Raw genomic sequence first — 22,729 nt, forward strand, 5'->3', positions numbered from 1 at the left:
GTTTTTCATATTCTTTTCATACTGGCTTTTGCTGGAGCACTCCTTTGACAGTTTCACAAAACTTTCTTACCATTTGAAGAGAGACTTTTCCTAATTAGGTATTCTCTTGGTTGCTATAAATCTGTGACTATTTTCTGAAGCTCTCACAAAGTTGGTTCTGATAGATTATTCTAATTTTTTTCAACGTTTCTGTCAGGGAACGAGAGTTTGGATGTTTTCAGTTTGCGATTTTGTTCGTGTTTGCCTGATGCCTTTAAGGAGTGATTCGAAAGCTACCACAGAACACTTTGGTTTTATCTTATTAGAAAATAGTCACTTAACCACACTACCACTACCTTTCACACATATTCTAGCTTCTTCCACATTCTGACGATCTTTGTCACCATTTGACATTGCAAATTTAATAATAAGCACATCACAAGGCAGCCATATTGCCTATATGGTACTAGTTCCATTTGTCTTTCCATCTTGTTATACAAAAGATGGTATAAGAAATTACAACTACGTCCTCAAGGAACTGTTCACATATCATCTAGTTTATCTTATGAAAATTCACAGTAGTGGAAAGCCTATATGTATCTTGTTTCATGAGTAGGTAAAGGAAAATATATGAAACATTACAAAATTAATGTTGTCTGATGGAGTAAAAACACGAAATTTAAAGATACACTTAATTGACATGTAGACTGATTGAGTAGAATGAACTTAAGTTGAGAAAGACTACTCCTTCTTTGAATTTCCTGTTTTTTAACAGAACTATATAGTTGAAATATTTTAATTCTTAGATTGTGTTCTACTGTATCCAAACATAAATCTATACTTACCGACCACTTTGTTTAAATCAAATTGAATTATTAGGTCGCTAATTGATGGGTACACTGCTGGAAGATTTTCCGCTGTATCTGGAAGTTCTGAGGCTGCTTCATTTTTAACTGTAAGAATAACAGATTGTCAAAGTAGTTGATTTAAAAAACTAACATTTTGTGAAACACCTATCAATGCATGTAACCAAGAAGGTGAAAGATCTCTACAACAAGAACTGCAAAAACACTGCGAAAGAAATCAGAAATGGCACAAATAAATGAAAAAACAGTCCATGCTAATGGATTGAGAGAATCTATGTCATTAAATGGCCATACTGCCCAAAGCAATTTACAGGTTCAGTGGAGTCCTATCAAACTACCAATGTCATTTTTAACAGAATTAGGAGAAGCTATTCTAAAATTCATATGAATCCAAAAAGAAGCCTAATAGCCAAAGCAATCCTAAGCAAAAAGAACAAAGTTGAAGGCATCATACTACCTGACTTGAAACTATATTACAGGGCTACAGTAACCAAAACAGCATTGTACTGGTACAAAAACAGACACATAGACCAACTGAACAGAGTAGAGAACCCAGAAATAAAGCCACATACCTACAATCATCTGATCTTTGAGAATCCCAGAAAAAATAAGCAATAGGGACTCCTTACTCAATAAATGATGCTGGGATAGCTGGCAAGCCATATGCAGAAGAATGAAATTGGACCCCTGCTTTTTATCATATACAAAAATTTAGTCAAGAAGGATTAAAGATTTAAATGTAAGACTTCAAACTATAACAATCCTAGAAGAAAGCCTAGTAAATACCCTTCTCAATATCAGCCTTGGCAAAGAATGTATGGCTATGTCTTCAAAAGCAATTGCAATAAAAACAGAAATTGACAAATGGGATCTAGTTAAACTAAAAATATTTTGCACAGCAAAAGGAACTATCAACGGATTAGACAGACAACCTATAGAATAAGAGAAAAATATCCATGAACTATGCAACTAACAAAGGTCTAGAATCTATAAGGAACTTAAACTAACAAGCAAAAAACAAATAACTCCATTATAAAGTGGGGCAAAGGACATAAACAGAATCGTCTCAAAAGAAGACATACGAGTGGCCAAGAAACATATGAAAAAATGCTCCACATCACTAATCATCAGAGAAATGCAATTTAAAACCACAATGAGATACCATCTCACACCAGTCAGAATGGCTATTATTATTATTTTGAGACGGAGTCTCACTCTGTCACCCAGGCTGGAGTGCAGTGGCACGATCTTGGCTTACTGCAACCTCCGCCTCCCAGGTTCAAGCGATTCTCCTGTTTCAGCCTCCAGAGTAGCTGGGATTACACGCGCATGCCACCATACCTGGCTAATTTTTTTTTTTGTATTTTTAGTAGAGACGGGGTTTCACCATGTTGGCCTGGTTGGTTTCGAACTCTTGATCTCAAGTGATCCACCCACCTTGGCGTCCCAAAGTGCTGGGATGACAGGCATGAGCCACCAAACCTGGCCCAGAATAGCTATTATTAAAAAATAAAAAATAAAAACAGATGGCAAGTCTGTGGAGAAAAGGGGACACGTACACACTGTTGGTGGGAATGTAAATTAGTCTAAACACTTGGAGAACAGTTTGGAGATTTCTCAAAGAACCAAGAGTTAAAATACCATTTGACTCAGCAATCCTATTCCTGGCTATATACCCAAAGGAAAATAAATTGTTCTACCAAATGGACACATGCATCCATATGTTCACCACAGTGCCATTCATAATAGCAAAGACACAGAATCAACGTAGGTGCTCATCAATGGTGAACAGGATATAGAAAATGTGGTACATATATACCACGGAATAATAAACAGCAATAAAAAAGAACAAAATCATGTCTTTTGCAGCAACATGGATGCAGCTGGAGGCCATTATCCTAAGGGAGCTAATGCAGAAACAGAAAACCAAATACTGCATCTCTTCCCTTATATGTGGGAGATAAACACTGGGTAAACACAGACATAGAGACTGTGGAATACTAAAAGGGGGAGGAAGAAGGGGTAAAATGACCTCTTGGGTATTATGCTATCTGGGTGATGCATTCAGTCATACCACAGACCTCAGCATCACACAACATACTTTGTAACTAATCTGCATGTGTACCAGCTGCTTCTAAGATAGAAGCTGAAAAAGTAAAAAAAGTACACATAGTAAAAAACAACAAAAAACCCTAACATTTTGTTTGAGGCAGACGTATAGTACATAGTACTAATTACAGATATTTTACCTCCCAATCATCTAATCATCTAACCTTATTGACTTTGCAATTTAACATACTAATTATTCAATTGAATACAAATACGTTAAATAATTTCAAATTCATTCAAAATAGCTACTATATGCCATCGATTATACGAAGTACTTTTGAAGTATTATCTCATTTAATCATTATAATAATCGAAGAAAATAAATATTTTATCTCCATTTAACAGATGAGGGAAATAGAACTTATTGATATTATGCATATTGTGGAAGGCCACATAGTTATTAAGTATAAAAACCTGGAATGAATTGATTCTTCTAGTTCCCAAAATCTGTTCTCCAACTAATAAACCCAAATGTCTACTGAGACTGAGTATGTAATATGAGTGTAATGAGCCTGGTGATGATAGGGATGGCATAAAGAGCAAGGTGAAATAGAGAGTACCTGTTCTATTAAAAAGAAAAACCATTATTCTTACCACTACAAATGCATGATATATATTCTCAGGTGTTCTAAATTCCCCAAAGAAGCCAGAAATCTAGATATTTACAATAATTTTCAAAATTTAAAAATATTTGCAGATAGTTTAAAGACATATATTCATGTATGAAGGACCAATCTTCAGCTAGTACTACAAGAAAATTATCTGTCTTTAGAAAGGGATTAATTCTAATATATGGGTAAAATTTAAGAGCCAATCACTGGTATATTTCCTTCGAAAATATGATCATTTACCCACCAATGTATCTCTCTATGATCTAGGACCATGGAAAAGCAATTTTGGATTATATAGTATATATGTTTATTCCTCACCAAATCTCTTTGGAGATCTAGAGCATTACGGTTTTTTTCTAAAAACAGATAGTTACTATAGGTATTTAAACTTGTGCTCTTATTAATCTTCAAAGTACTCAATGTCAGAAAGTCATACAGTAATCTTGCAAAGTCTCTGGTTATTTTCTATTTTTATGTCCTTAAGAAGATGGCAGAATAAAGCTCCCCTTTGCCCTCACTTTTCCTATAAAACTCCCAGAAACAAAAGAAAAAAAGTAAGAAAATTTCCATAGCCCCCTGATACTAAAAGTACTGTCATGAAATCTGGCACAAGGCTTTGGAGAATACTAAGAGATAATAGTCATGCTGTCTTGAACCTATAACAGTACACAGGTTTTCCTCCAAAGTGTCATCACTGAAAGGCATGCCTAATATGCCTTTATAGTGGTAATCATATTTAGGGTCCTAAGAAAGGAGAGTTGAAGAATAATCCACACTGATGGACCATTTCTATTGCTTGAGACAGAGATTCCTAATAGAAGTTAGGAACGCTGACAGTAAAAACGGCTAAAAATAGAGGGAGGAAGATAGTGCAAAACTGCAACAGACAAAAGACACATATGTGAGTTGCAATAGCTTCTTTAACAACAAAAGATTTAATAATATGACACCAAACCTGGACAGAATCTATCCATTTCCCACAAAATCTTATCCTCCATCAGTCTACCACACGTATACATTCCACTAACCACTTTATTATTTAGAAGTTCCCATTCAAAAATTAATAATAATCCAACCAGCATGAGAAGCCAGCACAGAAACTGCAACAATCACAAATAAACCTAAAAGATAAATAACCAGGAAAATCACAGAGTGATGTAAGCAAGATGGCAGACTAGAAGATCTCCCAGCATCACTTCCCCTAGAAAAAAAATACAACTAGAAATTATTCAAAGACAAGAATACCATCCTGAATTCACCAAAACTCAAGGGAGTAGTGGAGAAACTTCCTGGACACACAGAATCAAGAAAATCTGATGCTGGTAAGAGGAATAATCACTTTTAAGGGTGTCACCCCCTCCTGCAAGCAGGGCTAACACCACTCACAGAATTTCCCTAGACACATGGTTCCCGGGGTGGGAGGAGGAAATTGGAGGCGAATGTTCAGTCTCCCAGCTGGTTATAGAATCTTCACAGGAAGCTCACTCCAGTCCTGTCCCATGGAACATTTAAAGTGCAGGGAGGACTGAACCACCTGGGATGAACTGTGGTTAAAAAAAAAAAAAAAGGGAAGGTTCTAATTGCATTGACTGGCATGTGAATTTTTGTAGGTGTTCTGCACTCCAATCAGTGAAGATACCACATTGAGTAAAGTGGATGGCCCATAGTGCTGAAGAAGACGCAATCCATAGGAAGGACCAAATTCCTGGCTGGATTTCCCACAAAATCCACATATTCATGTGAAGCCTCCTCTTGATCTGGAAACATCAACATGTTTGGCAGTTAAGTTCTGGTGCTCACTTAAAAATAAAAACTATTTATATTAATAGTTTTTGTAATTGATTGAAGAACAATGGCAGGGCAGCAACATAGTTCTAGAGCAGTGTTTAAGTTACAGGGCTCACTATAAGTCTTCCACAGACTTGAAAACAACAGGGCAGTGATTTATTTCCAGTGCACCATTTAATTTCCAGTTCTCACTATAAGTCTTCCCCAGACTCAGAAGCAAGAGCAGACCAGTGATTAAGTTCTAGTATTAAGCAGTAAAGACCTAACACTATCAAAAACACCTGCAAAAGCTCAATGTGCAGGCATCAACATAAAAATCAAGACTTGTAAAAACTCAGGAAAATATGACACCACCAAAAAAGAGCAAAAAAACCTTCAGTAATGGACTCAGAAAAATTGAAGACCTATAAAGTGGCTGATAATTCAGAATAATCTTCTTTTAAAAGTTAAAGGAATTACAAAAAAATACAGATAGAAAACTAAATGAAATTTGGAAAACAATTCAGGAACAAAATTAGAAATTTAACCAAGAAATAGAAACAATTTTTTAAGACCAAAGAGAAACTCTCAAAATAAAGAATATGTAAATTGAATAAAAAATTCAAAAAAAGCTTAACAGCAGACTTAAACAGGAAAAAAAATCAGTGAACTCAAAGACAGAACATATGAAATTATACAATTAGAGGAGCAAAAAGAAAAGTGAATAAAAAACAATGAAGAAGGCCTATCAGAATTACGAGACAACATCAAATAAGCTAACCTCAGCATAATAGGAGTTGCTAAATGTTAGAAGAGAGGAAAAGGCCTAGCAAGCATATTTAAGGAAATAGTGACTGAAATTATCCCAAACATGGTGACAGAAAACAGCATCCAGGTATAGGAAGCTCAGGTCACCAGTCAAATTCAAGCCAAAATGTAATCACCAAGGCACATCATAATCAAATTAACAAGTTAAGGACAGAATATTAAAAGTAGCAAAAGAAAAGAAACATATCAAAATTAATGAAGTCTTAATACAACTTTCAGTTGATTTCTCAGCAGAAACCCTGGAGATCAGGAGAAGATGGGATAATGAGATTGACACTGGGAACTTTTTTTCAAGAAGTGATGCCGAACCTGAACAGGAAAACCAAAGGAATCTATGGACCCTTTGAAAGAAGCAAAAGGCTGCAGCCTACACTGTGAGTAAGGTGAAGGGCTCCCAGTCCCCACAATGTGAGAGGTGGGAAGTTTGCCTCTGGCATACACGACCCCACCAGGGATCCTGAAAGTCCATATCACCAGGGAAGGCCCTAATCTCACCCAGTGCAGGAACTGACTTGGTGAGGATAATGGAATATAAAAGTAGGAGCAGCATGATCCTTGCATGCACTCCCAGATTCCAGTGTGGACCAAGGGCAGCCATTCCTTACTGATCTTAACAGGGGACCCTGCAGAGGACAGTCAAAAAGTTCAGGTGTTGGTCACAGGTTGAAAGAAGCTCCCAACACGGTTTCACAATATAACACAAACTCTCTTGGCTAGGGCCATGGTTGGGGAGAGTGAAAAGCAGACTTTGAGTACAGGAGTCCTGAGTGTTGTAGCTGTGGATGCAGGAGCTGGCTGCCTGGCTTTGCAGTGAACAGGGAGGAGTGTGGCCCAAAAGCCATGGTTGCTATTTCCCTGGGGAAAGTTTATGACTCCCAGTAGCTGTGAATTCTGATTATAGGCTGACTGGAACTCAGCTTTCTGCTGTCAGTGGAACACTGTGGGAGTGGATCTGCCTCACCAAATGAGTGGGAACTATGTGGGGCTTACCACTGCCTGCTACTCCCCACTCCCTGCACAAACTCTTCTGCATAGCAGAGGCAGCAATGCTACCCTGTGGAACATCAACCCAGTGGTCTGAGACCCACTCCCATTCCCCAACACCCACAGGGGTTGCTGCTTGCCCTGCACAGGGAGACTCAGAGTACAAACCCACCAGACCCAGTTCCCACCTGGCTTTGCCCTGCCACACATCCTGGCTTAACACAAAGGATAGAATCTCTTGAAAGCTACTTGGCCCTGCCCATTGCCTATGAAATCAGAGTACCCCACCCTGGACAACATAAGGCAAGCAAAAATCCCACTACTACTCCCACAGTTGGAAGCACTGCCATCTGGCTGGAGGCCAACCAAGACAATCCACTACAGTATCTCCTGGCAGAATAGCACTGCACCCAAGAAGAAGAAAATAGCTGCATGATCTCAGCTATCACTACTGCCTGCACCACTCTGCTAACCAGGAGGTCCTTAGTCTGTCTGTGGGACCAGTTCATTACTACTCTTAACTGGTGTTCAAAAGAGCCAACACACTGAGGCTATCAATAACCAAGTACTTTCACAGAGTCTATGTGACTCTCCTGCCACCCCCATTAAAGCTGGTGCTGGTACCCACTACTGGAAAACTTGAGGACAGGTCACATCACCTTGCAGACATGCCCCATCAGCAGCCTGGAATGTGGCAACTTCACTGGGCAGTTAGAAAGAAATCTAAAAGCAGTAAGACAAAAGCATGAGATAACCTAAAAAGAAAAAAACTATCAGACTAACAGCAGATTTCTCAGCAGAAACCATATTAGCCAGAAGGGATTGGGAAACTATCTTCAACCTCCTTAAACAGAACAACTGTCAACTAACAATATTGTATCCTGCAAAACTAAGTTTCAATCTCCTTAACCAGAATAACTGTCAGCCAAGAATTTCGTATCCTGCAAAACTAAGTTTTATAAATGAAGAAGAAATAAAGTCATTTTCAGACAAATGCTGAGGAAATTTGTCACTACCAAATCCGCCCTATAAGAAATACTAAAAGGAATTCTAAACCTTGAAACAAAAGCACAATATGCACTGAAATATAATTTCTTGAAAGCTTAAAACTCACAGGGCCTATAAAATAAAAACACAATTTGAAAAATCAGGTAACAATTAACATGATGAAGCAAACAGTACCTCACATCTTAATATTAACATTGAATGTAAATGGCCTAAATGATCCACTTAAAATATTCAGAATGGATAAAAAATCACAACCCAAATCTCTGCTGTCTTCAGTAGACTTACCTAACATAGAAGGATTCATATAAACTCAAGGAAAAGGGAATTTAAAAGGTATTGTACACAGATGGAAACCAAAAGTGAGCAAGAGTAGCTCTTCTTGTATCAGACAAAATACTTCAAAGCAACAACAGTAAAAAGAAAAAAAGACAACGATGGTCACTACATAATGATAAAAAGATCAATTCAACAAGCAGATATTACAATCCTAAATTTATATGTACCAAACACTGGAGCTCCTAGCATCATAAAACTATTACTACTAGACATAAGAAATAAGATAGCAAAACAATAATAGTAGGACTTCAATAGACCACTGATAACACTCAAAAGATCTTTGAGACAAAAAGTCAAAAGAGAAACAATGGACTTAAATGACATGCTAGAACAAATAAACTTAATGGGTATCTATAGTAAATTCTATTCAAGATCTTCAGAATACACATTCTTCTCATCAGCGCATGGAACATTCTCCAAGACAGACCATATGATAGGCCACAAAACAAATCTTGATAAATTTTATAAAATCAAAATCTTATCAAGTGTCTTCTCAGACCACAAAGAATAAAACTAGAAATCAATTCCAAGAGGAATTCTTGAAACTATACAAATACATGGAAATTAAACAACATGCTCCTGAATGATATTTGGGTCAATAACGAAATTAAGATGGAAATTTAAAAATTTTCTGAAACAAGTGAAAATGGAGATACAATATACCAAAACCTCTTGAATACAGCAAAAGCAGTGCTAAGAGAGAAGTCAACGTTAAATGCCTACATCAAATAAATATAAATATCACAAGTTAACAACCCAACGTTGCTCCTGAAGGATCTAGAAACACAAGAACAAACCAAACCCAAAACTAGCAGAAGAAAAGAAATAACAAAGATAAGAGCAGAACTAAATGAAATTGAGACTTAAAAATAATACAATGTAAATTAGTTCAACCATCGTGGAAGACAGTGTGGTGACTCCTCAAGGATCTAGAACCAGAAATACCATTTGATCCAGCAATCCCATTACTGGGTATATACCTAAAGGATTATAAATTATTCTACTATAAAGACACATGCACATGTATGTTTATTGTGGCACTATTCACAATAGCAAAGACTAGGAACAAACCTAAATGCCCATCAATGATAGACTGGATAAAGAAAATGTGGCACATATACACCATGGAATACTATGCAGACATAAAAAGGATGAGTTCATGTCCTTTGCAGGGACATGGATGAAGCTGGAAACCATCATTCTCAGCAAACTAACACAGAAGCAGAAAACCAAACACTGCATGTTCTCACTCATAAGTGGGAATTGAACAATGAGAAAACATGGACACAGGGAGGGGAACATCACACACTGGGGCCTGTTGAGGGGTGGGGGGCTTGGGGAGGGATAGCATTAGCAGAAATACCTAATGTAGATGATGGGCTGATGGGTGCAGCAAACCACCATGGCATATGTATACCTACATAACAAAACTGCACGTTCTGCACATGTATCCCAGAACTTAAAGTATAATTTCAAAAAGAAATAATAATAATAATACAATGGATCAACCAAATGAAAACTCAGTTCCCTGAAAAGATTTTTAAAAATCGATAAATCACTATCTAGATTAACCAAAAAAAAATCCAAGTAAACATAATCAGATATGAAAAAGGAGTCATAAGAAAGGATACCACAGAAATTTAAAAAGATTATCAGAGTACATGAATAACTATATGCTCACAAAGAGAAAAACCTAGAGGAAATGGATAAATTTCTGTAAACATACAACCTTCCATGATTGAACCAGGAAGAAACAGAAATCCTGAACAGACCAATAAGGAGTAGTAAGATTGAACTAGTAATAAAAATCTCCCAGTAAAAAAAAAGCTCAGAACTAGATGGATTGACAGCCAAATTCTACCAAATGTGCAAAGAGGAACTGGTACCAATCCTGTTGAAACTGTTCCAAAAATTATAAAAAGAGAGAATCCTCTACAATTCATTCTACGAAGCCACCGATACCAAAGCTGAAGAAGGACACACAAAAAAACTACAGACCAAAATCCTCTGCTGATTATAGTTGAAAAAATCTTCAACAAAATGCTAGCAAACCAAATCCAATAGCACATCAAAAATATAATATACCATGATTAAGTGGGGTTTATTCCAGGGATTCAAGGATGGTTCAATATATGCAAATAAATAAATGTGATTCAACACAAAAAGAGAATTAAAAACAAAACACTTTTGATAATCTCGACATATTTAAAAATGGCATTTGATAAAGTTCAGCATTTCTTCAGGATAAAAATCTTCAATCAACTAGGTATAGAAGAAACATACCTCAAAATAATAAAGGCCATATATGACAAACCCACAGCCAACATCATACTAAACACACAAAAGTTAAAAGCAATCTTCTAAAAAGTGGAACAAGGATGCCCACTTTCACCACTCCTATTCAACATAATACTGGAAGTCCTACCCAGAGCTGTGAGGCAAGAGAAAAAAATAAAAGGCATCAAAATAGGACAATAGGAAGTCAAATGATCTTTGTTCACTGATAATATGATCTAATATCTAGAAAAACCTAAAGACTTCTCCAAAACTCTTAGATTTCATAAACAAATTCAGTAAAGTTTCAGGATACAAAATCAATGTACAAAAATTAGTGGCATTTCTGTATACCTTAACAAGCTGAGAATTAAATCAAGAAGGCAATCCCACTTACAATAGCTACAAATAAAGTACTTAGGAATATATTTAACCAAGGAGGAGAAAGACCACTACAAGGAAAAATACAGAATACTGATGAAAGAAAGGAATTAATGTTATTTAAATAGCCATACTTGTAATGTTAAATACAAGTACTAAATACATACTTGTGATATTTAAATAATGTTATTTAAATAGCCATACAATCTTGTAAGCATACTGCATTCTTTTCCATTTTTTTCTTCTCTGTATTTTCAAAAGCCTGTCTTTGAGTCAGTAATCCTTTCTTCTACTTGATCACTTCTGCTGTTGAGATACTCTGATGCATTTTTGTATATGTCCATTGAATTTCTCAACTCCAGAATTTCTGGGTGTTTTTAAAGTTATTACTTCAATCTCTTTGTTAAATTTCTCTGATAAATTTCTGGATTCCTTCTCTATGTTATCTGAAGATCATTCAGCTTCCTCATAACAGCTATTTTAAATTCTCTAAGAGGTCACATATCTCCATTTTGCCAGAACTGGTTACTGATGCCTTATTCAATCAGTTTGGTGAGGTTATATTTTCCTATATATTCTTGATGCCTGTGGACATTTGTTAATGTCTGGGCATTGAAAAGTTTAAGTCTTTATGCCAGTCTTTGCAGTCTGGACTTGCTCGTACCCATCCTTCTTCAGACAGCTGATTTTTTGGTTCTATGAAAGTGCTCTCTTGTATGGATAGTTGTTCAATTTGATGTTCCTGCAGGGAGGAGAGGAGGATGACTCCTGGAGCATTCTTTTCAGCCATCTTGCTCTGCCTCCACTTCACAAATAAATTTTTAAAGGAATAGATACTTGTTCTATTTTGGTTTTTTAATTTCTTCTAAAAGAAGCCAAGCAGAAAATACAATCAATAGTTTAGAAAAACACATTTTATACCACTTGGCTCCCTGAAATATATCTCATTTGGACAAAAAATCACATTTAACATGACCAGTGTATAAAAATTAGGTAAAAGGCAAAATGTAGTATGAATATATCATATCTCTTACAATCCCCAGAACAGTGGCCAACAAAAATTTAATGGAAAAGTAATATGGTGTGCATATGTGTCCCCTCCAAATCTCATGTTGACACTTGATCACCAATATTGGACACGTGCCCAGTGGGAGGTGTGTTGGCTATGGGATAAAATTTCTCATGAATGGCTTGGTGCCCTCTCCACAGTAATGAGTGAGTTGTTACTCTATTAGTATTAGTTCCTGCAAGATCTGGTTGTTGAAAAGAGCCTGGCAGAATTGGAGCAAGATGGCTGGATGGAAGTCTACACTATTCATCCCCCTTACAGAAACATCAAATTTTAACAACTAACAATACGGAAAAAAGCACCATCACAAGAACCAAAAATCAAGCGAGTAATCACAGTACCTGGTTTTAACCTCATATTGCTGAAAGGGGTACTGAAGAGAGTAGGCTGGGAGAGAGAAGGTAATGTAGCAGAAGTGGAGACCATAGGTATTTGGCCACATCATATATTTCACTTGTGCTTTCAGGGCCTGCCTGAGCACTGTCTCATGTACACCACTTCTATTTGATGATGGAGTACTACCTGCATGCCAAACTATTTGGAGGGTCAGATAACATCCAGTTCATGATGGGCAGCTCAGATTGCTTGGCAACTTGGTGGTCCATGGTTAAGTGTTCAGTTTCTACTAACACCCAATAGCAGGCCAAGAACTGTTTTACAAAAAGGAAAATTATTTGCACAGAATGAGATGGCTTTGCTCCAAGGGGCCTGCACTGTGATTCACCTATAGGAACTCGCCGAAGGCTCTGAAGAGCATCCCTATCTGCTACTGTCACTTCCAGCATCATTGGATCTGTAAGATCATGTTTCCCAAGTGGAAGAGCACCCTGTACCTGTTGCAGAACCTTCTCTTGTTCTTGGTTCCACTCAAAACTAACAGATTTCCAGGTCACTCAGTAAGTGAGTGAGCCACAGTAGCATGCCCAAATGAGGAATACGTTGCCTTAATATACAGAGAGGTCAAATAGGCATTATACCTGTTTTTTTGGGTAGTAGGAGAGGTCAGATGCAACAACTTTTCCTTATTTCAGAAGGAATATCTTGACATGTCCCATTCCACTAGACTTCTAAACATTTCATGATGTAGAAGGCCCCTAAATTTTTTGGATTCATGTCCCACCTTCTGACATGCAAATATCTTACTAATATATCTAGAGTACTTTTTACTCAAGAGGTCCAGTCAGCATATCATCAATATAATAAACAAGTATGATATCTTATAGAAAGGCTTTCAAGTTCCTTGCAAACTAAATTATGATATAGAGCGGGAGAACTGATATACCCTTAACGTAGGACAGTGAAGATGCATTGCTAGACTTTCCAGCTAAAAGAAAACTGCTTCTTCACTATAGGAAAGCAGAAAATAAAGCAATCTTCCAGATCAATATTTCCATGCCAGTTACCAGGGGATATGTTAATTTGCTCAAGCAATGAAATCATTATTTAGTACAGTATCTACAATTAGAATCACCATCTATTTAAATTTATGATAATCCACTGTTATTTTCTGAGATCCACCTGTTTTCTGAACAGGCCAAATAGGTGAGTTGAAGGATGTGGTTGAAATCACAACCCCTACATTTTTCAAGTCCTTGATGAAGTCACTAATCTTCCAAATCTCTCTGCGAATGTAATATTGCTTTTGGTTTACAATTTTCCTAGGTAGAATCAGTTCTAGTAGCTTCTAATTGGCCTCTTCTACCATAATGGTCCTTACTCCACAGGTCAGGAAACCAATGTGAAAATTCTGGCAGTTGATGAGTATATTTATTAAATTATACATTCACAAACTGGGGAAATGACAAGAGGATGAGTTCAGCTTCCACTGGATCCACTGTGAGACAGATCTGTGCTAAAGTCCCATTGATCACTTGCCCTCCATAGTTTCCTTTCCAGTGGACCATCATGACATTTTTGGCCTTTTGGAATTAGTGTCAGTTCAGAGGCACTGTCCATTAATACCTAAAAAATCTTATTATTTCCTTTTATATGTTGCGTAGTAACCCAGCAAAAAGGCCATAGGTCCCTTTGAGGAAGGCTGGGAGAAAAATTAAAGGTATAAATTTTTGGCAGTATACTAGGTCCTTCCTCAAGGTACCCTTCCTTCAAGGGGTCCTGGGTCTGTAAACTTGATCAAGTCTGGGAATTGATTGAGAGGCCATGACTGTGTTTTTATTATTTAAATTAGACTCTGTCCACTTGATCTAGAACTCTTCTGCTTATACAGATTAAGTAAGAATTTAGTAGACTGACCATTTATGTCACTTCAACAAACACAATTATCAACTAGCCAATGCCATAGATATCTCAAGTCAGACTATTCTGATTTCTACTTTGATTTCCATTATGGTAACCATGACACTGTTGTTTCTGATGTTTAAATGCCACCACTTGGCCTCTGAGACCCAATTATTCGTATTGCATTTAAGGTTCCCAATTCAGTAGCAGCAACATCCAGTGTGATTTCTGAGCTATAGAGAAGTGCAACCACAGGGCTGTTTGAGAATGCTGGGGCTGTCTTCACATTTCTCACAGTTGTGGTGAAAGGTGTGTCCTCTGGACCCTCCTAAGACGGGTGAGCAGATCTTAAATGATAAATCCACATTAACATTCCAATTTTCCTAGGCCTTCGAATCCCTTCCTTTTCAGTAAACCAAGGCAATTCTGCATTTCAACTTCACTTAGTATAGGCCACTTTTTGGTCCATTTTCAGCCAACCAAACTGACTGTTACAGTCCTTTCTAACCTCCATGCTGCAACATTAAACCATGAATCTCTGCTTAGTGATAAATAAATTATACCATATCAATAAATTTGGTGTGATCTAACTTTGTTCTTTTCATCTTCATCCTATACATGCAATATTGATTCCCAAACATATTCCCCTGATTTCTGTCTAAATAAATTAGAAAAATTATGTAGTTTTTTTCAGAATGCAGTGCACCTTCTCATGAGCCATACTTTGTACTTCATCTTTAGGGGGCTGGTGGGACTTGTGTCTAATTATAGGTCTACAAGCAAAAGAGGGTGGTGAGGGTGAGTCTTGGGGAGAATCAGAAGTGTTTTGCAAGTAACTATCTCAAGGGAGGCAATTATAGTTTCTTCGGACAAAGCAAGATTAATCTCTTCTGACAGGAATGAAAAGGCTGCTTCTGTCTTTTTATTGTATATATTTATGGGGTATGAGTGGTGTTTTGATATACGTATACATTGCAGAATGATTAAATCAAGTTAATTAATATATCTATCACCTCACATATCCTTTTTTATAGTGAGAATAAAGTCTACTCTCTTAGCAATTTTCAAGTATACAGAATATTAACTATAATGACCATGCTATACAGTAGCTGTCCAGAAATTAATACTCGTATCTAACTGAAATTTTGTGCCCTTTTGTAACATCTCCCCATTTGTCCCCCTTCCCCCAGCCTCAGGTAATCACCATTTTACCTTCCACTTCTATGAGTATGACTTTTTAGATTCAACATATATGTGAGATCATGTAGAATTTTTCTTTATGTGCCTGGCTTATTTCACTTAGCATGTCTTCCAGGTTCATTCATGTTGTTGAGAATGGTAGTATCTCCTTTTTAAAAGGAAGAATACTATTCCATTGTATGAGAATACCACAATTTCTTTATCGATACATCCACTGACAGACATGTTGTTTTCATATCTTGGTTATTGTGAGTACTGTTACATGGACACGGGAATGCAGATATCTTTACTAGGTATTTATTTCATTTCCTTTGGGTATGTACCCAGAAGGGGAATTGCTGGGTTATATGGTAATTCTATTTTTAATTTTTTAAAGAAACTCCCTATTGTTTTTCACCACCTGAACAGTATGTAAGGATTCTGTTTCTCCATAACCTCACCAACATATGTTATCTTTTTGATGATAGCCATCCTAATAGGTGTGTGATGATAACTCATGGTTTTTATTTGCATTTCCCTGATGATTAGTGATGTTGAGCATCTTTTCATATGCCTGTTGACCATTTGTATGTTTTATTTCAAAAAATATCTATTTAGGTTCTTTGCCCATTTTTGTCAGACTTTTATTATTGTCATTTTGCTGTTGAGTTTGTGAGTTCCTTACATATTTTGAATATCAACTGCTTATCTAACAATATATGATTCACGAATGTTTTCTCTGAATCTGTTGGCTCTCTTTTCATTTTCTACATTGTTTCCTTTGTCCAGAAAATTTTTAGTTTCATTATACTTCCACTTGTATACTTTTGCTTTTGTGTCCTGTGCTCTTGGTGAGCTATCTAAAAATTATTGCCAAGATCAATATCAAGAAGTTTTTCCCTTATGTTTTCTTCAAGAGTTTTATAGTTAAAGGTATTATGTTTAGGTCTTCAATCCATTTTAAGTTTATTTTTGTGAATGTTATAAAATAAGTTCCAGTTTCGTTATTTTGCGTTTGAGTATTCAAATTTCCCAACACTAATTTGTTAAAGAGATGGTCATTCTCCCGTTGTGTCTTCTTGATGCTCTTGTGAAAAATTAGTTGACATAAATGCTTGGGTTTATTTCTGGGCCATCTATTCTCTTCCGTCAATTTGTACATCTGTTTTTATACCAGTACCATAGTTGTTTTTTAAAAATATTTAAAAAATATTTTTATATTTTAAAATCACTTTGTAATACAATTTGAAACCAGAAAGTGTGATGCCTGCAACTTTGTTTTTCTTTTTAAAGACTGTTTTGGCTACTTGATGTCTTTTGTGATTCCATAGAAGTTATAGAATTTTTGTTTTCTGTTTCTCTAAAAATGTAATTGGAATATTGATAAGCACTGTGTTGAATCTATGTGACTCTGGGTAGTATATATATATATATATTTATTATATATATATCAGGCAGCTTCTGGAAGAGTGTGCCAACAAACCACTTCCAGGAATAAACTAGATTCTGGGGACCTATAGCTAGCCATGAGAAGTGTTCGCACACTCATTCAAAACCATCTGTTTGTTCTCTCTTCTCCAGGCAAACTCATGACTTCCAAGTTCCCTCCACTCCCTGAAGTAGGTGATTTCAGAGCCAAACCCTCTGACAGAAACTGTAAATGTTGCGGAACACTATATGTGGTCCAAACCCTTTATTCCTCAGGAAGAAGTTATCAGTTGTGGATTATTTCCCAATTGTATGACACTGTGCTTAGGATGCAGTTTGTGCATGAGTCTTTGCTTTCCCTACCCAATATGTGGATATTTTTTCAGTTTCCCAATGTGTAGGAGTCGCTCAACCACTTTCTGGCTCTCAGAGAGAATTGATCCATGTGGAAATGTTTATTCTCTGCATCTGTGGGAGAGAGAAAAGTAAGGAACCTCCTATTCCACCATGTTGCTGACATCAGTCTCTACAAATTCTGCTTCCAAAGGCAAGGAGGACCCAGCAGAGTTTAGAGGTAAACATCCCTAGCTTCATTAGGATCTTCCCATATTTCCTCATTCCAATTTTTAGGATTTTGTTCTATCCTAATCGATGCTCTCATTTTAACAGAAGATATCCAATAAAATTAGGAATTCAACTTGCATTATAATTCAGCCACTCACAGGATGAGACTCTGGGTATGGTTTTCAGCAATCTGAGCTAGTTTTCAGCAATTTGTAGCTATAGCAGACCAGGGTTTCTTTCAGGGTAGTCATAGAAAGTTTTAGGTCATTATGTGGCTCTTGGGCTGGAAATCTGAATTCCAAGCTCATACTTTTCTTTCCCCACTTTGTCTAACATAATAAGAGTAACCAGTTAATCTCATTACACTCATTACTTTGGCAAAAGTATGTTAAGGTATCAAAGACATGGTCACTCAGAAACCTGCTATTTTTAAGTATTTGATTAGGAGTATCCAGTGGTGATATTTTGTGTCCTATTACCATATGATGCCACGGTATCAGTGCTCTCTTTGTTCTGTATCAAGTACCATATACCCTTTTATTCCTTTATTAGTAGCTGCACATGGTCAATATAGGTGAAAAGAACAAAAGAAACAAGGTATGTGGTAACTGCTGGGTGCCCCAGTGAGAGAGACACTGTGCTTTCTGTATTCCCTCTTCTGTATTATGTTAAGAAGCCAAATAAATGTAATATTAGTTTAAAGTCTGTTTTGTCTAGTGAATTTATTATAGCCGGAAAATGACAATGATTGGGAGTGCCATAATAGTTACTTTTAGAGAATAAAATACAATTACTTCAATTTCTGAATTCATACGTTACATTATTAATATATTGCCATACCAGTTGTTAAATATACTGAATATCACCATGACTAGCACACAATTTGGGGTCTTCTCTCATAGTTTAGCTGAAAATATATGTTGAGGAAGTCAGAATTAAGGTGAAGGCATACTTCTATCTTCTATTTACCTTCCATTTCAATTTGTCTTGTGTGTGCAGGGTGGGGTGATAATTTTTATTTTGAACCTTCCTGAGCCATCTTGCTTTGGGTGTTCTTTTTTCTTTGTAATATCTTTTTTTTTAAATTTTATTATTATTATACTTTAAGTTTTAGGGTACATGTGTACAACGTGCAGGTTTGTTACATATGTATACATGTGCCATGTTGGTGTGCTGCACCCATTAATTCATCATTTAGCATTAGGTACATCTCCTAATGCTATCCCTCCCTCATCCTCCCACCCCACAACACGCCCCGGTGTGTGATGTTCCCCTTCCTGGGTCCAAGTGTTCTCATTGTTCAATTCCCACCTATGAGTGAGAATATGCGGTGTTTGGTTTTTTATCCTTGCTATAGTTTGCTGAGAATGATGGTTTCCAGCTTCATCCATGTCCCTACAAAGGACATGAACTCATCCTTTTTTATGGCTGCATAGTATTCCATGGTGTATATGTGCCACATTTTCTTAATCCAGTCTATCATTGTTGGACATTTCGGTTGGTTCCAAGTCTTTGCTATTGTGAATAGTGCCACAATAAACATACATGTACATGTGTCTTTATAGCAGTATCATTTATAATCCTTTGGGTATATACCCAGTAATGGGATGGCTGGGTCAAATGGTATTTCTAGTTCTAGATCCCTGAGGAATCACCACACTGACTTCCACAATGGTTGAACTAGTTTACAGTCCCACCAGCAGTGTAAAAGTGTTCCTATTTCTCCACATCCTCTCTAGCACCTGTTGTTTGCTGACTTTTTAGTGATAGCCATTCTAACCAGTGTGAGATGGTATCTCATTGTGGTTTTGATTTGCATTTCTCTGATGGCCAGTGATGATGAGCATTTTTTCATGTGTTTTTTGGCTGCATAAATGTCTTCTTTTGAGAACTGTCTGTTCATATCCTTCGCCCACTTTTTGATGGGGTTGTTTGTTTTTTTCTTGCAAATTTGTTTGAGTTCATTGTAGATTCTGGATATTAGCCCTTTGTCAGAAGAGTAGGTTACAAAAATTTTCTCCCATTCTGTAGGTTGCTTGTTCACTCTGATGGTAGTTTCTTTTGCTGTGCAGAAGCTCTTTAGTTTAATTAGATCCCATTTGTCAATTTTGGCTTTTGTTGCCATTGCTTTTGGTGTTTTAGACATGAAGTCCTTGCCCATGCCTATGTCCTGAATGGTATTGCCTAGGTTTTCTTCTAGGGTTTTTATGGTGTTAGGTCTACCATGTAAGTCTTTAATCCATCTTGAATTAATTTTTGTATAAGGTGTAAGGAAGGGATCCAGTTTCAGCTTTCTACATATGGCTAACCAGTTTTCCCAGCACGATTTATTAACTAGGGAATCCTTTCCCCATTTCTTGTTTTTGTCAGGTTTGTCAAAGATCAGATAGTTGTAGATATGTGGCATTATTTCTGAGGGCTCTGTTCTGTTCCATTGGTCTATATCTCTGTTTTGGTACCAGTACCATGCTGTTTTGGTTACTGTAGCCTTGTAGTATAGTTGGAAGTCAGGTAGCGTGATGCCTCCAGCTTTGTTCTTTTGGCTTAGGATTGTCTTGGTGATGCGGGCTCTTTTTTGGTTCCATATCAACTTTAAAGTAGTTTTCTCCAATTCTGTGAAGAAAGTCGTTGGTAGCTTGATGGGGATGGCATTGAATCTATAAATTACCTTGGGCAGTATGGCCATTTTCACAATATTGATTCTTCCTATCCATGAGCCTGGAATGTTCTTCCATTTGTTTGAGTCCTCTTTTATTTCGTTGAACAGTGGTTTGTAGTTCTCCTTGAAGAGGTCCTTCACAGCCCTTGTAAGTTGGATTCCTAGGTATTTTATTCTCTTTGAAGCAATTGTGAATGGGAGTTCACTCATGATTTGGCTCTCTGTTTGTCTGCTATTGGTGTGTAGGAATGTTTGTGATTTTTGCACACTGATTTTGTATCCTGAGATTTTGCTGAAGTTGCTTATCAGCTTAAGGAGATTTTGGGCTGAAACGACAGGGTTTTCTAAATATACAATCATGTCATCTGCAAACAGGGATAATTTGACTTCCTCTTTTCCTAATTGAATACCCTTTATTTCCTTCTCCTTCCTGATTTCTCTGGCCAGAACTTTCAACACTATGTTGAATAGGAGTGGTGAAAGAGGGCATCCCTGTCTTGTGCCAGTTTTCAAAGGGAATGCTTCCAGTTTTTGACCATTCAGTATGATATTGGCTGTGGGTTTGTCATAAATATCTCATTATTTTGAGATATGTCCCATCAATACCTAGTTTATTGAGAGATTTTAGCAAGAAGGGGTGTTGAATTTTCTCAAAGGCCTTTTCCATATCTATTGAGATAATCATGTGGTTTTTGTCTTAGGTTCTATTTATATGATGGATTACTTTATTGATTTGTATATATTGAACCAGCCTTCCATCCCAGGGATGAAGCCAACTTGATCATGGTGGATAAGCTTTTTGATGTGCTGCTGGATTTGGATTGCCAGTATTTCATTGAGGATTTTTGCATCGATGCTCATCAGGGATATTGGTCTAAAATTCTCTTTTTTTGTTGTGTCTCTGCCAGGTTTTGGTATCAGCATGCTGCTGGCCTCATAAAATTAGTTGGGGAGGATTCCCTCTTTTTCTATTCATTGGAATAGTTTCAGAAGTAATGGTACCAGCCCCTCTTTGTACCTCTGGTAGAATTTGGTTGTGAATCCGTCTGGTCCTGGACTTTTTTTGGTTGGTAAGCTATTAATTATTGCCTCAATTTCAGAGCCTGTTACTGGTCTATTCAGGGATTCAACTTCTTCCTGGTTTAATCTTGGGCAGGTGTATGTGTCCAGGAATTTATTCATTTCTTCCAGATTTTCTAGTTTATTTGTGTAAAGGTGTTTATAGTATTCTCTGATGGTACTTTGTATTTCTGTGGGATTGGTAGTGATATCCCATTTATCATTTTTTATTGCACCTATTTGATTCTTCTCTTCTTCTTTATTAGTCTTGCTAGTGGTCTATCAATTTTGTTGATCTTTTCAAATAAAACAGCTCCTGGATTCATTGATTTTTTGAAGGGTTTTTTCTGTCTCTATCTCCTTCAGTTCTGCTCTGATCTTAGTTATTTTTGGCCTTCTGCTAGCTTTTGAATGTGTTTGCTCTTGCTTCTCTAGTTCTTTGAATTCTGATGTTAGGGTGTCAATTTTAGATCTTTCCTGCTTTCTCTTGTGGGCATTTAGTGCTATACGTTTCCCTCTACACACTGCTTTAAATGTGTCCCAGAGATTCTGGTATGTTGTATCTTTGTTTTCATTGGTTTCAAAGAACATCTTTATTTCTGCCTTCATTTTGTTATGTACCCAGTAGTCATTCAGAAGCAGGTTGTTTAGCCTCCATGTAGCTGGGTGGTTTTGAGTGAGTTTCTTAATCCTGAGTTCTGGTTTGATTGCACTGTGGTCTGAGAGACAGTTTGTTATAATTTCTGGTTTTTTACATTTGCTGAGGAGTGCTTTGCTTCCAACTATGTGGTCAGTTTTGGAATAAGTGTGATGTGGTGCTGAGAAGAATGTGTATTCTGTTGATTTCGGGGGGAGATATCTGCAGATGTCTATTAGGTCCACTTGGTGCAGAGCTGAGTTCAATTCCTGGATATGCTTATCAACTTTCTGTCTCACTGATCTGTCTAATGTTGACAGTGGGGTGTTAAAGTCTCCCATTATTATTGTGTGGGAGTCTAAGTCTCTTTGTAGGTCTCTAAGGACTTGCTTTATGAATCTGGGTGCTCCTGTATTGGGTGCATACATATTTAGGATAGTTAGCTCTTCTTGTTGAATTGATCCCTTTACCTTTATGTAACAGCCTTCTTTGTCTCTTTTGATCTTTGTTGGTTTAAAGTCTGTTTTATCAGAGACTAGGATTGCAACTCCTGCTTTTTCTTTGTTTTCCATTTGCTTGGCAGATCTTCCTCCATCCCTTTATTTTGAGCCTATGTGTGTCTCTGCATGTGAGATGGGACTCCTGAATACAGCACACTGATGGATCTTGACTCTATCCAATTTGCCAGTCTGTGTCTTTTAACTGGGGCATTTAGCCCATTTACATTTAAGGTTAATATTGTTATGTGTGAAT

The 22,729-nt window shown here is 36.9% G+C and overlaps 1 protein-coding gene across 28 annotated transcripts in view; it reads right to left on the reverse strand.

Moving 5' to 3' along the window:
* The window catches only part of CCDC7 (coiled-coil domain containing 7), a 459,676-nt gene that overhangs the window by 103,637 nt on the left and 333,310 nt on the right, over window positions 1-22,729 (reverse strand). For 23 of the 28 annotated variants that reach the window (XM_063710186.1, XM_063710188.1, XM_063710189.1 and 20 more), the window contains one exon: window positions 825-932. The exons of the other annotated variants lie outside the window; for them this stretch is intronic. In XM_063710186.1, the coding sequence (XP_063566256.1) occupies window positions 825-932 (108 nt within the window). The remainder of the gene's footprint in view (window positions 1-824; window positions 933-22,729) is intronic. 28 annotated transcript variants of the gene reach the window in all.

Source organism: Gorilla gorilla, chromosome 8, assembly GCF_029281585.2.
Source record: "Gorilla gorilla gorilla isolate KB3781 chromosome 8, NHGRI_mGorGor1-v2.1_pri, whole genome shotgun sequence".
Classification (NCBI taxonomy): Eukaryota; Metazoa; Chordata; class Mammalia; order Primates; family Hominidae; genus Gorilla; species Gorilla gorilla.